The sequence below is a fragment of the Somniosus microcephalus genome, chromosome 30 (genome assembly GCF_052327205.1).
Source record: "Somniosus microcephalus isolate GS21.2 chromosome 30, FLI_Smic_1.0, whole genome shotgun sequence".
Taxonomy (NCBI): Eukaryota; Metazoa; Chordata; class Chondrichthyes; order Squaliformes; family Somniosidae; genus Somniosus; species Somniosus microcephalus.
In genome coordinates this window covers 29,230,390-29,246,000 of record NC_141016.1, presented here as the reverse complement: position 1 = coordinate 29,246,000, position 15,611 = coordinate 29,230,390, and the positions used below count along the sequence as shown (strand labels likewise).

The following is a 15,611-nucleotide window of genomic DNA, read 5'->3' as shown; positions in this document are numbered from 1 at the left end:
AGAGAAGTTCTGGACAGGCCAGTAATAGATAGAGAAGATGTACTAAAAATGTTAGCATTACTGAAAGTTGGTAAGTCACCTAGTCCAGATGGTTGCTGAAAGAAGCAAAGGTAGAAATAGCAGAGGCATTGGTCACAATCTTTCAATCCTCATTGGATGCAGGAGTAGTGCCGGCGGGATGGAGGGTTACAAATGTTATACTATTCAAGAAAGGGGAGGGGGATAAATCAGGAACTGTAGGCCAGTCAGCCTAACACTGGTGGTGGGGAAGCTATTGGAAACCATTATCAGGGACGGGTTAATCATGGATTTGTTAAAGGCAAATTGTGTTTGACTAACTTGATTGAATTCTTTGATATGATAACAGAGAAGGTTGATCAAGGTAGTGCAGTAGATGTTGTATAGATGGACTTTCAGAAGGCATTTGATAAAGTGCCAAACAGGAGGCTTACTAAGAAGATGGAAGCCCATGGAAATAAGGGGAAGGTGACGGTATGGATACGGAATTGGCTCAGTGATAGGAAGCAGAGGGTTGTGGTGAATGGATGTTTTTCAGACTGGGAGGTGGTTTGCACTGATGTTCCCCAAGGGTCAGGGAGTAGCATTACAAAGTTTACAGATGATATGAGGCTTGAAAAAGTTGTAGATAGTAATGAGGATAGTTGTAGACTTTAGGATGACATAGACAGGATGGTGAAGTGGGCAGAAACGTGGCAGATGGAGTTCAATGTGGAGAAGTGTGACGTGATGCACTTTGTGAGGACTAATATGGAAAGACAGTTTACAATAAATGGCATGATTTTGAGAAGTGTCGATGAGCAGAGAGACCTTGGTGTCCATATACACAAATCATTAAAGGTGGCAGGGCAGGTTGATGAGGAGATTAAAAAAGCATCTGGGTTACTTGGGTTTATAAATAGAGGAATAGAATATAAAAGCAGAGAGATCAGGCTCGAACTTTATAAATCACAGTTAGGCCTCGGCTGGAGTATTGTGGGCAATTCTGGGCCCCACACTTCAGGAAAGATGTAAAGGCCTTAGAAAGGGGACAGAGAAGGTTTACCAGGATGTTCCCAGGGATGAGGGACTTCAGTTATGAGGAGAGGTTGGAAAAGTTCGGACTGTTCTCCTTGGAACAGAGAAGGTTAAGAGGTGACCTAATCGAGGTTTTCAAGATGATGAGGGGTTTTGATGGAGTAGATCGAGAAAAACTATTCCCTCTGGCGAGTGGGTCAATAACCAGAGGTCAGAGATTCAAAATCATTGGAGAAAGATCTCGAGGGGAGATGAGGATAATTTTTTTCACTGAGTTGTGGGGATCGGGAACGCTCGACCTGAAAAGGTGGGGGAAGCTGATTCCATCAATAATTTTAAAAGGGAGTTGGACGGGTTCTTGAGGATGAGGAACTCACAGGGTTACGGACAAAAAACGGGGGTGTGGGACACAGCACGACTGATCTTTCAAAGGGCCAGCACAGGCATGACGGGCCGAATAGCCGCCTCCTGTGCTGTCAGTTTTTATGATTCAATGAATTAGTCTATCTATGTCCATTTGTAAGTTTCTGCTCCCATCTACACAACATATTGTAGCTCCTAACTTTGTTTCATCTGCAAACTTGGATGTAGAACTCTCTCTTCCTTTGTGCAAGTCATTAATATGTATGGTCAAAACCCAAGGCCCCGGGAACACCGCTCATCACATCCCACCACTCTCTGTCTCTTACCTCCCAACCCATCTCAAGGTTGCCTCCAGTTTCCTGCACATTATTTTTGCTGATAATCTCTTGTATGGAACCTAATTAGATGTTTTCTGGAAGTTCATATAGACAACAACCATAGGCACTCCCCTATCTATCATGCTAGTGACCGCCTCAAAAAATTCAACTAGATCAGTCAAATATGACCTACCCACCACAAACCCATACTGTCTCTCTTTGCTCACTCTGTCCCTGATGATAGGTTCTGGTAACTTCCTTACAACTGATTTTAAACTGACATGTTTGTAGTTACCTGGTTTCTCCCTCCCTCACTTCTTCAAATAATGGTGACATTTGCAATTTTCCAATCTATAGGTACAGTTAGAGAGCTTTGAAAATGTACGACCAACATATCTGCTATCCTCCCCTGTTTCTTTTTCTACCTTGGGGTGGAAGCCATCAGGTCCTGAAGATTTGTCTATCTTAAGTTCCATTTATTTTCTCCATTACCATTTTTTAAACTTGTACTAAATCCACTAAGTTCCTCCCCTTGGCTTATTTTAGGTTCTCTTTGTACCGCTGTTATTTTGTCCTCTTTCTTCACTGTGAAAACGGATATAAAGTACTAATTTAACAAGTATGCCATTCCCTTATTGTCTATTATAGTCTCCCCACATCTGTCTTTAACGAGCCCATATTACCCTTTACCACTCTCTTTTTCTCTTAACATATTTATAAAAACGTTTGCTATTAGCTTTGATATCGCTTGCAAGTTTTCTTTTTCATATTCCCTTTTTGGTGCAAGGAATAATACGGGCAGAAAATGCTGGAAATACTCGGCAGGCCAGGCAGCATCCGTGGAGAGAGAAACAGAGTCCACGTTTCAGGTCTGGGACCCTTCGTCAGAGTTTTAGATGAGCTGAATTTTATCGAAAGGAGGCCGGACAGGAGAATGTTGGAATAGTCGAGTCTGGAGGTGACCAAGGCATGGATGAGGGCTCCAGCAGAAGGGCTGAGGGTAGGGGCACTGTTATGGAGGTGGAAGGAGGCAGCATTTTTGATGGCGTGGATATGGGGTCGGAAGTCTGATTTAGCCTGATCGAATAGCTGGGGATGGAGAGGTAATCATTGAGAATGGCACTGAGATCGTGAAGCTGATATCAGGGATATGTTGTCATTCACTTGTCGCCTGGTGCTCTTTGCTAGCAGTGTACTTCGTAGTGATGGACGTGATTGGACCTTGAGTTCTGATGAAACATTTTGTCCCAAAGCATTAACTTTATTAGATGTGGACTGATCATTGTTTTACTTCAGCAATTTTTTTCTTTTTATTTCATGATAGGCTCATTGTTGTGTCAGAAAATCTCCATTGGCTAGAGTGATGGTATGCATGCTACAATTCACCCTGGTCTCCTGAGATTAGGGATGAGAAAGTTGCTAGAGTTCCTCATTGCTATCCAAATAAATTGATGTCACAGAATATTCACACACTAACCACATTGGAACACTGCTTGGAATTGATCCCTGGTCTGTACTGAGCTAGCTGATCTCAGTTGGGGAACCAGTAGGGGTTATGCAACTAGCCTCAGGATCCCTGGGCCAGGGAGGAGAGGGCAAGAATGGCCAGGGTTCCCCCTTCTAGCACCTGTCCAATAACCCCTGCTAGAAACGTGTGTGCGGACATCACTTGCGGACAGGATTAGGCTTGGCTCTGATGTCCCCCTCCTTTGTTGAATCGGAGCAATTGCTGCCAACGACTGGAAGCTGTGCAGAAGCGTACTGTGCATTAATCTAGAACCGGAAGCGTGATGTTTTTGTGGTTTTTCCCCCAGAGCTCGCTCCCTTCCCGGCACTTTTTCAAGGAGCCCGCTCCCTCCCCGGCATTTTTCCCCACAGCCCGCTCCCTCCCCGGCATTTTTCCCCACAGCCCGCTCCCTCCCCGGCATTTTTCCCCACAGCCCGCTCCCTCCCCGGCATTTTTCCCCACAGCCCGCCCCCTTCCCGGCATTTAAAAAATGTTTTTAACGAGCCGGAAGCGTGCATGCGCAGAATGCTTCCTCGCAGCTTCCGGTTCGTTGGCAGCAGTCGCGTCCGTGTTGACTAGCCTGTTGAGATTCCATGTCCAGGATCCCATGTCCAGGTTCATGCATGAATAACTCGAGGAACAGCACCTCATCTTCCGATTAGGCACTTTACAGCCTTCCGGACTCAATATCGAGTTCAACAATTTCAGATCATAACCTCGGCCCCTATTATATTTTTTTATCCACACCTTTGTTTTGGCCTATCTCCGCCCCCCCACCCTTTTTTTCCCCTCTCTCCCACATGGCAGCTGTCTCCCATTCTGCCAGAACATTTCACACCTAATCTAGAGCCGTCTTTTGTCGCCACTAGTCCTATCACCATCTCGTCTTGTTTTGAATACCTTTTAATGTCTCTTCACTTTTGTTCTCTCCCAGCCTGGCCTCTTAATCTATTTCATTCCCTGTGCCTCTTTAGTCTTGACAAAGGGTTTTGACTTGAAACGTTGACTCTATTCTCTCTCCACGGATGTTGCCTGGCCTGCTGAGTCTTTCCAGCATTTTCTGTTGTTATTATGAGTAACAGTCACTTGGGGGAGGTACCAAGGGGCACCATTTTCCATTGAACTGTACAGTATCAAGAAATCAGCTGCTTCAGGAAAAGAGGAAGGGGGGAATTTTAACCTTAAAAAAAAAAGGTGGGTTGGGGACGTGTGGGAAGTTAAAGTGTTAAAAATCTGAATCCCGACCTGAGCCCACCTCCAACCCACCCACTTCTGATGGTAACGGAGGCAGGGCGGGGGCGGGCAGCCAATCCGCTGCCAGGAGGCGGGTCGTCTATTTAAATATTATAATGAGGCTGGAAGCCTCTGCTTTAATCTCCATTTTGAATTTAACTTTAGCTGGTTGGGTTTTTCGGGCCTTGTGAAACCCGCCAGCTAAAGCAAGACGAGGACTGCTGAATCCAGGAGGTAAGTGCCTTTACACTTATCTCCTGGATCCAGAGACCCCACCTAACCCACTCCCCGCGATTGGAGACCCCCCGCCCGACAAGGCCTCCACTCTCTCCCACCGCCCCCCCCGCCTCCATTTTCCCCACCCTCCTCCAGGCTGCCGCCGATGCTCCCATGAGACCTCCCCCGCCCCCCGATAAATTCGGCAGGGCTTGCGGAAAACCATTCTCCCGGGTTTCCCAACCGCTTCGGAGCCCCCTCTTTTTCCCCCCCCCCCCAAAATCCATCTTCCCAATTTAAAATGCAGCCTGAAGGTTAGAAGAAAATTGGCTGGGAAGGAAAAGTAAAAAAATTGATGAATTAGTTTAAATCCATGTTGAACATCTGGCACGGTTGCAAATGGCGAATTGAGCACATTTGGAAATAGTCTGTTTTATAAATGTTTAGGCCATATTGTGCATTTAATTTTAACCTCTCTCCAGTAGAAAGGTTAAGGAACTTATTCCCATCTGACTTCTCCCCTCAGTAAATTAAAAGCATACTTGGGATGGTGTATGCACCTAATATATTGGAGTGCCAGCACCCTATGCCATTGGATACATGGGATGCTGGTTTGAATCCCACAGATGCTGAGTTCAGTAGTGTCATCATGGGGACACACAAGCAAGGAAAATAAATCAGAACTTGTTGCTTTCCAGCCATTTACTAGAATGCCATTGGAGGAAGATTGGGAACAAGATTACTTATGCAAATTGAGATGGTACATGGCTGGTGGAACCAACTGAAAAGGTGAAAATATGAAGAGGGAGAAAACATGGCAAGCTTGCTGGAGGACTTTAATCAAACTGTACCTTCACTGAAAGAGACAGTGATATCCTGAGGCTAAAACGCTGTTGAGTTTGCAAGTGGTGCCCTTTAGGGGTGTTTGCACACTACTTAGTGACTTGATTCCCTATTTAATGATAGCGACAACCTTCTGTATAAACGCCTTATGCAGGCGGATTTTTGCCTGTTTTATTCTTGTGGGCCAGTGTATGCTATTCTTGGTGAACTCAATGACAATGTTCCTTCTGTTGAGAAACCAAGGTGAAAGGTCAAGGCCCATTGTGTAGGATGCCAGCAAAAGGGTAAAAGTGAAAATGAGGTAATTGAGCGATGGATGTCAAGCTTTGGTTATAACAGTTTGAAGATTGTGGGAGGAAGGGCAGGCTGTGGGAGGTGATGGGTTCCACGGTCCTGAGGTGCTGGGAAAGAATGGGTTAGAGTTGGAGATGGTGTGATGAACTTTAATAAGAACATAAGAAGTAGGAGCAGGAGTAGGCCATACGGCCCCTCGGGCCTGCTCCGCCATTCAATAGGATCATGGCTGATCCGAACCTAGACTCACGTCCACTTCCCTGCCCGCTCCCCGTAACCCCTAATTCCCTTATCAGCTAGGAAACTGTCTATCTCTGTTTTAAATTTATTTAATGTCGCAGCTTCCACAGCTCTCTGAGGTAGCAAATTCCATAGATTTACTACCCTCTTGTTAACCCCTCGCTTCTGTGAGGAGGATCTACCCCTAACTTGGGGTATCAGGGTTTGCTGCTTTAGGAGACTCAACACGCCGGTCAGTCTATCACTTTCTCAGTAATACACAAAATCAGAAACTGTAAAATAAGTAAAGTTTTATTAAGGTACCTGGACTTCACTCTGAGAAACCCAGTTGTGTTTGCACACAAGTATGCCTCCCAAAGAGTGAGCCCCTAGACTCACTGGGCTACAATATTTATACATTTTCATAAATTGCAAGTCATCATGAGAATACAGAAAACTAGGCGATCACACGCTGCACAAGTCATTTGTTTCTTTTTACAGAGCTCTGTTTAAAATTCACTTTTAACTTTCAACAAAATTCGACCATGAGACTGTCTCCATCAGTTATCTAAACATTCTGTTCTTGTCCTTTCTTATCTATTTGTACTGCATTCCCACAGTCCTGCATCAGTTTTTACATTTAAACTATTCACTGCATGTCAAGTAGTCCATCATGCCTTGCGAATCATTGGTACAGCAGTATTGGATTAACACCTAGCTTAACACTCTGAGTGAAGAAGTTTCTCCTCATCTCAGTTTTGAAATTTCAACAAAGTGAAAATGAAGGTGGGGAAAATAGGAAACCAGTTTATTTGCAGCTTAAAAGAATACAAGAGGCTAAATTTCGAGAAGCACCGATTGTAGTCGTGTCAATAAAAGAGAGATTGAAGGATGGAGGGGAGAGGCATTTCCTAAATGGTGAGATTTTTCTTGCATCCTGTCAAAGAATGTTTAGTAGTTGTTGCAGGAGCATATCCCCAGATATGGGAGCAGTTCTCAAGTCTTGGATATACTCAAGTTGACAGGTTAATTAAAATTTGTCCAGCTGTCATTGAATGTTCAGCTTTGCCCAACTTGAGTTGAATTTATGTTTCAGAATCCAAGTATAGATCGCACAATTTTTGTTAAGCCCGTTAGACGGCCGGCGCGGACACGATGGGCTGAAATGGCCTCCTTCCGTGCTGTAACTTGATTCTAACTACACCACAAAATGTGCTCTGTTGCTGCCAGTCACAAGATCCTTTTCAAACTCCTAGAAAATGATAAAAGAAACTCTCTGTGAATTTAGGAAAATAGCCAAGATATGTGAATTACTTTTACCTTGTTATTTTTTTCCAAATTGTCTTGAGGAATTATAACTTTGAATTTCTTTATCAGATTCGATTTGGTGAAATTATGGCAGCTTTTTGTGCTTTGCAGAACAGCATATGAATGCTAGAGGAGCATATAAGAGACCAAATGAGCAGGCTTTCATATACATAATCTTAAACCCATTCATAAATATCGAGATACTCTGTATTGGATCAAATATCCTTTGTTAAAAATGTCTTTGGTTGGAATATAAAAGAATGAATAAATGCTGAATGAAATTCTTCTTCTGAAGAGCCTGATTTCGACCTCTCCTCCAGTCTTCGTTTATCCATAGGCAAGGCTTCCTTTAAATTTTTAAAAATTTCTTTGTCTGGGGGAGGCTCAAACTACAACACTTGGGTTGTTTTCTTTCACGTCTACTTTCAGAGAACCGTAATAATTTCAGCTACATATAATAAATACATTGTGCAAGTGAGGAATTGGACAGAATTTACACGTTTTAATAAGTTTATACAAACCTGTTTATAGACACGTAACACAATGAAGAAGTCTCAATTGATGAATTACGAGCACAGAAACGGGCTGTTTGGCCCGACTAGTCGGTGCCAGTGTTTATGCTCCACACGAGCCTAACAAAACCACTTTGATCTTAATTACAGGTCAATTGAAAGTTAATTGAGGTGAGGGGAGATTAGCTACATAGCTAATAATGCAGTAGTGATAGGGGATTCAATAGTTAGAGGCGCAAGCCTGATGGTTGGTAATCCAGACTGACATTCCCAGATGTTTTCACAGAATCACAGAAACCCCACAGTGCAGATAGAGGCCATTTCGGCCCATCGAGCCTGCACCGACACATATCCCACCCAATCCCCGTAACCCCTACACCAACACATATCCCACCCTATCCCCGTAACACCACGTATTTAATCCCCCTAAGGGTCAATTTATCATAGCCAATCAACCTAACCCGCACATCTTTGGACTGTGGGAGGAAACCGGAGCACCCGGAGGAAACCCACGCAAACACGGGGAGAATGTCTGTGTGGAGTTTGCACAGTCACCCGAGGCTGGATTCGAACCTGGGTCCCTGGCGCTGTGAGGCAACAGTGCTAACCACTATGCCACCGTGCTACCTCCCAGGTGCTAGGGTAAGAAACATGTTACATAGACTGGAAAAGATTGTGCAAGGGGAGAGAGAGCAACCAGTCATCATCATGATCCATGTGGGACCCAATGATGCAGTTAGAGAAAGGCCTGAAGACCTGCAAAATGTATTTAGGAGATTAGGAAACAAGTTTGGGAACAGGTCTTCACAGGTGGTAATCTCAGGATTACTTCCCCAGCCATGCGCTAGAACAGGGAAGGACAGGAGGATTAGGGAACGCAATGCCGGGATAAAGAAGTGGTGTTAGGAAGGGGGATTCTACTTTTGTTGCACACTGGCACCAGCTCTGGGACCGATGGGAGCTATTCCTCAAGGATGGGCTACACCTGAACAGGGAGAATACCAATGTACTGGGAAAATGGTTAAATAGGAAGTGATGAGGTATTTAAACTGGAGGGGGCGGGGCTGGGACACCGTCAGCTCATCTCCATGAGTTAGCTGTGCTTCCACCAAATGAGTTATATATTCTTACACATAGCCAAGGTGCATCTTGTGATCTGGAGCTGCTGTCATAGTATTTTTGTAAGAAACTTGTTTAGCTGACAGCAACTGCTTTCAAGGATATGTACTAGGAAGCTTATATCCATTTTATTTTTGTTAAAAAATGTTGATGTACCTGGTATTTAGCCTGGGTTTTATTTCCAATATAATCCCTGTACCGTCTGTAGATTTACTGAACAAAATCCTTGGTAATTTAGTACGCATTTCATGGTATCAAATGCAGTTTACGAAATTAACTTGATCAGTGCTGACACTGGCAGTTTAGTAGTGTTACGGTGAGCAAATGAAATTTCTACCTGATGTCCACTTGAATTGTGAAAAAGAGCAATAAAATTATAGGTTTTGTCTTTCCAAACTTGGATTGTGTCTGTAGAGAATATTTTGAACTGTATAACACTAGAGTGAAGTCCTGGTGATGGAAGCATAAGAACATAAGAAATAGGAGCAGGAGTAGGCCATTCAGCCCCTCGAGCCTGCTCCGCCATTCAATAAGATCATGGCTGATCTGATCTTTGCCTCAACTTCTAAACTCCAATGAGTATAGGCTCAACCTTTCATCATAAGACAACCCTTACATCTCAAGAATCAACCTAGTGAACCTTCGCTGAACACCCTCCAATGCAAGTATATCCCTCCTTAAATAAGGTGACCAAAACTGTACGCAGTACTCCAGGTGTGGTCTCACCAATGCTCTGTACAGTTGGTTCAAGACTTCCCTACTTTTATACTCCATCCCCCTGCCAATAAAGGCCAACATTCCATTTGCCTTCCTAATTACTTGCTGTACCTGCATGCTAACTTTTTGTGTTTCATGTACGAGGACCCCCAGATCCCTCTGTACCGCAGCATTGTCTCTCTCCATTTAAATAATATTTTGCTTTTCTATTCTTCCTACCAAAGTGGATAACCTCACATTTTCCCACATTATACTCCATCTGCCAAATTTTTGCTCACTCACTTAACCTATCGATATCCCTTTGCAGACTCTGTGTCCTCCTCACAACTTGCTTTCCCACCTATCTTTGTATCATCAGCAAATTTGGCTACAGTACACTCGGTCCCTTCATCCAAGTTGTTAATATAGATTATAAATAGTTGAGGCCCCAGCACTGATCCCTGTGGCACCCCACTAGTTACAGTTTGCCAACCTGAAAATGACCCATTTATCCCGCCTCTGTTTTCTGTTAGTTAGCCAATCCTCTATCCATGCTAATATATTACCCCCAACACTCCTATCTTGTGCAGTAACCTTTTATGTGGCACCTCATCGAATGTCTTTTGGAAATTCAAATACACCACATCTACTGGTTCCCCTAGATCCACCCTGCTCGTTACATCCTCAAAGAACTCTAATAAATTTGTCAAACATGATTTCCCTTTCACACAATCAAGCAGAGTCAACATGGTTTTATTATGATTTTCTAAATGCCCTGCTACTACTCCCTTAATAATGGATTCCAGCATTTTCCCAATGACAGATGTTCGGCTAACTGGCCTATAGTTCCCTGCTTTCTGTCTCCCTCCTTTCTTGAATAGGGGTGTTACATTTACGGTTTTCCAATCCGCTGGGACCTTTGCAGAATCTAGGGAATTTTGGAAGATCACAACCAATGCATCCACTATCTCTGCAGCCACCTCTTTTAAGACCCTAGGATGCAGGCCATCAGGTCCAGGGGACTTGTCAGCCTTTAGTCCCATTAGTTTGCCTAGTACCTTTTCTCTAGTGATAGTGATTGTTTTAAGTTCCTCCCTCCCTTTTGCCCCTTGATTACTATTATTGGGATTCTTTTAGTGTCTTCTACCGTGAAGACCGATACAAAATATTTGTTCAAAGTCTCTGCCATTTCCTTGTTTCCCATTATTAATTCCCCTGATTCATCCTCTAAGGGACCACTGTTTACTTTAGCTACTCTTTTCCTTTTTATATACTTGTAGAAGCTCTTTTGTTTGTTGAGGTAATAAAATAAGAGTATCATGCAAGAAGTGTACTGGCATGGCTGTAAAGTACTGGTTCAAGTGAAATTGTTCCTACATGCTAACTAAACCTAGTGACCTCACTGATGAATAATCATTTATAATAGGAAAACACTACAGCCCTGTTACCAATATTTTTATTGGATTTTTTTCAGCCAAAGCATCTTAATCAAGTTGTGGAATGCCTGGAAGCAATAAATTTTGTCACCAACACACTTTCCAAGGGAGATGCCAAGTTCATGGTAAGTGCCGCAACTGTTCCTACAGACCTTGAATTAGGAAACGGTATTAGCATACAAACCCTTAAGGCCTTTGTCTGGAATTCTTCTCTCCTGTATTTTAGCAGTGGTGTTAACCTGTTTAAAATACATGGGATAATGTCACTGGTAAAGTAGTGGAGCTGTGGATTTCAGATGAATACTTTAAACCTTCATAGGCTCATATCCTACAACGTAATTTTGGGGCCTTTGCCTTTTTGATCATGAAGAGTGTTGCTTTTATTTCCAGCAGCGGGAGAGGGAGGACGATCTCAAATCTCTAGAATATCTCTAGCAGCAAAATGATTGCAATAAAATGCCTTGTAGGATCATATACAATATTGTTTTGTACTTAGTTTGCCTAGAATTAGGTAATTATGTAGCTGTGAAGTGACAGGTTTTGAAAAAATGCCTCTTCCTCCTGTTTTATTTTCAAATTATAGCTCATTTTATTTTTCCACTCAAATGTCTTCCCTCTTGTGACGTTGCTGACATTGTCTGCTGTCCAATATCTTACCTATTATCCATGTCGGAGTCTAGATAGTAACAACAGAACATGCTGGAAAAACTCCGCAACATCCGTGGCGAGAGAAATAGAGTCAACGTTTCAGGTCGAAACCCTTCCTCAGGACTGAAAAAGCACAGGAAATGAAACAGATTAAAAGGCCAAAATAACAACAGAAAATGCTGGAAAAACTCAGCAGGCCAGGCAACATCCGTGGAGAGAAATTTGAGTTGACGTTTCGGGCCAAACCCCCCTTCAAAACTGGAAAGAAAAGAAAACAGATCGAAGGCAGGGCTGCGATCGGACAAAAGAAGTGAAAGAAACAAAAGAGCTAGACGAGATGGTAATGGGCTGAGATTAGGTGTAAAGTGTACTGGCAGGGCAAGAGATAGCTGCCAGGTGTGAGAGAGAAACAAAAGGAAAGGGGAGGGGTGGAAAGGAGTGGAAAAATTACAAGAAAAAATGTGTAATAGGGGCCGAGGTTATAATCTGAAATTGTTGAACTCGATATTGAGTCCGAAAGGCTGCAGAGTGCCTAATCGGAAGATGAGTTAGGGGGCTGGGAGAGAACAAAAGAGAAGTGAAGAGACATTAAGAGGTATTCAAAACGAGACGAGATGGTGATGGGACTAGTGGCGACAAAAGACAGCTCTAGATTAGGTGTGAAATGCGCTGGCAGAATGGGAGACAGTCTCCACATGATTTTCGTGAGTGTCGGGTCAGCCGCTCCCAAATTGACCCGATGCAAACCAGTGGGACAGGTAGTTAAGGCAGTGAAGAGCCTGTTAACTGCCTTGCTAATCCTATTTTTATAGTGGTTTCCCATTTTCGTGCTTCTGGCTCCTGTTTCCCGTCTTGTCAGAAACAGGCCAGCTGCAAGGAGACGAGTTTCTCGAGGGCATGATTTGTAGTCATTGGTGCAGCACTGTAAAAGCGCTCCTGTAACATGGCTGACATTCAAATGCAACAACTTTGTTGTTGGAGGTTTGGGGTAAGATTTTGCAAATCTACTGACCTTGTGACTGTTCAAGCAGACACCCGTCTGCAGTGTCACCTGATCGGAATAATTTCAGGCCACTTTGAGTGTGCGCTTGCAAGCTTCTTGCCTCAACTGAAATCTATAGCAACGGGATGGGAACCGTTTACATTTTTTTATCCTGGTTGTCAAATTTGGAGGAAGAGCAGCCGCGGCAGCGCCACAACCAGCCTCAACAGTAGCACCAGCACCAGGAGCGCCAACCTCCTCCTCACCCACCTGATGCGGCACTGGACACAGGGCATCAGCCCCTGACAAAATTGCTGGCCAGGAGGCCAGCGATGGCATCACCATGGCCAGATTTTCTTCACTTGCTGCTGTAAACCCTGGCTGCCACATGATGCGCCAAGTTGACACCATCCCACACCAGCACCGTGAAGCATCCCTTTAATGTCCAAGTCATTCCATGCACACACATCACTATAGTGGGGTGGGGGGTTGGGGAGTTAAGACTGAACAATCACTGGAACTCAGTAAGACATTTCTCAATGTGCGCTCAGATCTGTCCAATAAGGGGCACTTTTGAAAAAAGATATTTTATAATGTGTATGACAACACATTACCAGAAACTTCACATGGACATTAGCTAAACTCCTCAAGTGCCTACCCTTGTGTGTGGTTAGTTGGTATGCTTGCAGTAGGATGAGGGTGAGTGTGAGGGATGGCTAGTGAGATGGGGAAGTAATAAAGTAGATAGAAGCATATGGAGGGAGCCATTGGAGAGCCTGGGTGCAAGCGTTCACCTTTGTGGAGCGATTGTCAGTGTTTGCAGCACCTCAATGCTGTCAAACGCTAACCGATCAACTGTCAAAATAAAATTGTGCATGGTCCCTTTTAAGGAAACCGGCAGATGACGCATCATCAAATGACGTCATCAGACCCGCTTCCTGTTAATTGGCCGGTGGCGGGCTTACCAAGGCCAATCAAGGGAAAATCACGTCTGCAGAGCGGAGGCAGCTGGGGCGGGACCGGAACCCGGAAACCAGCTGACCCGCCCCCATCCCGCCTCCAGAATTAAATTCGCGGCCAATGGGAGAGCTAGCCAAGTCTACATTTGATAACTGCCTCCAGAGGTGGAATGCTTACATTTTTTTTCTGCATCCATCCCTCTTAGCTTTTAGTGGAGCAATGATGGATTCCAGAGCCAGGGATGAATATTTCACCATTTAGCCCCAGGGAAACATCAGGCAGATGACATACCTGATCTGCAAGAAAGTGGTGGAGGGAGGCCCTGTAGATACCATGTGGTATTTATATTTAAAAAAGGGACTTGGATATAACTTTTCTGAAGAGAGTAAATATTTTGGGAACTATACTTTCAACAGATACTGATGAGCCTTATCTTGGAGTATTGCTTTAGTTGAACTCGCTTTTGGAAGGACTTTGTCAAACAATTGGAAAATTATCTAGCCATTACCATTCTATCAGTAAAAAAATAATTAAAGCTTAACTAATGAATTGAGAAAAATGTGCCTCAGAATGAAGTTGCCTGGCACTTTAATGGTGTTGGGTATGAGAGAGGTAGACTTTCATTGCTCGAACCTGACATTTTGTATAACTGCAGTCATCATATACGTGGCTGACACACACAAGGCAACTTCCGCTGTGTATTATCTGTGATATGACATATCTATTTTCAGAGCACCTTGGCCTGAAATTAACTGCCACCCATAAAGCTACAATCTGAGACCCGAGGTTTCCTAAAACCACAGATATGCACAAAGCCTTAAAACAAAAACAGGCTGCGTTTGAGTCCTCATTAATCAATCTGCAGCTCTACTAAAGCGTGCAAGAGGATGCACTTTAATTTTCATCTTGATCTTTGAAATCAAGTAGGTAATGTTTAGCTTAAATTGCTTCCTGTACGTAACCTTGCACTTGCATTTTGCCATTTCAATCGTAATTCTTTTAAAAGTACAGCACCTGATCTGAGGGAGATTTTGAACTTCTAATCACACATGGTTCTTTTCCCCTCCCTTTTGAAGTATCCTGACAATGTGATGAACTATCTGTAGGAGGGGCAGAACAGGGCTGTTTTACACTTCAGATGTCTGTTCATTGATCTTGGTTTCAGATCATCATAACATCACCTGCTGGGTCCGTTCACCAGCTACTGTAGTGGCTTTTGAGAACCTGAGTTAGTTGACTGTACTCCTCCTAAAGAGGCGTGAAGTACACTTTTTTATAAACATCAAAATTAATTCGGGTGTTGAATTGCAAACACAATTTAAGCATGGATCAAATGAACCTGTCAAGATATTAAGCTGAAGTTTTTACTCTATATTTAAAGGGGCGTGTAGGAGGGGTACTTGTATTTAAGGAAGTACTCTGAATTTTATACTGGAAAAAGATAAACTTTTCAAAATGTGAGTAAACATTAAAGTACTCAGCTTTCTTTCCTGCTGAGAATTGCACAAGTTTACACTTCCCTCCTTGCCAAGCTGCTCAGTGACATCACCGATGAGGAGCATTCCTAGGCATCCTGGAGCAGCCCCTTAGAAAACCATTGGAGCCCAAGACTTCAAACTGGCTTGGGAGCTGATCTAGAGTCACAGGACCCAGAAACTGCTACTGTCTGTGAGCACTCGGTGTAGGCAGGAACTGGATATTAACCCAGATCCCAATCTTGTGTAGCTGCCAGGAAGTAATAACATTTGTTTTTTGAAACAGATTTTGATAAGTATACTTCTTTCGGCATATAAAATGGCAGAGTACTTTGGGAACTGAAACAACACTACCTATACTGTACTTAGCTTCTCCTTTAGGTTTTGACTATGCAGTATAAAATTGAACATATTTGTACTGTACGCAAAGGCCTGTCTGTTACTGTTG

The 15,611-nt window shown here is 43.5% G+C and overlaps 1 protein-coding gene across 1 annotated transcript in view; it reads left to right on the top strand.

The window, feature by feature from the left end:
• polb (polymerase (DNA directed), beta) overlaps positions 1-15,611 on the top strand; it is a 195,468-nt gene that overhangs the window by 74,238 nt on the left and 105,619 nt on the right. The window contains exon 11 of the mRNA XM_085971302.1: positions 11,137-11,223. Within this exon, the coding sequence (XP_085827428.1) occupies positions 11,137-11,223 (87 nt within the window). The remainder of the gene's footprint in view (positions 1-11,136; positions 11,224-15,611) is intronic.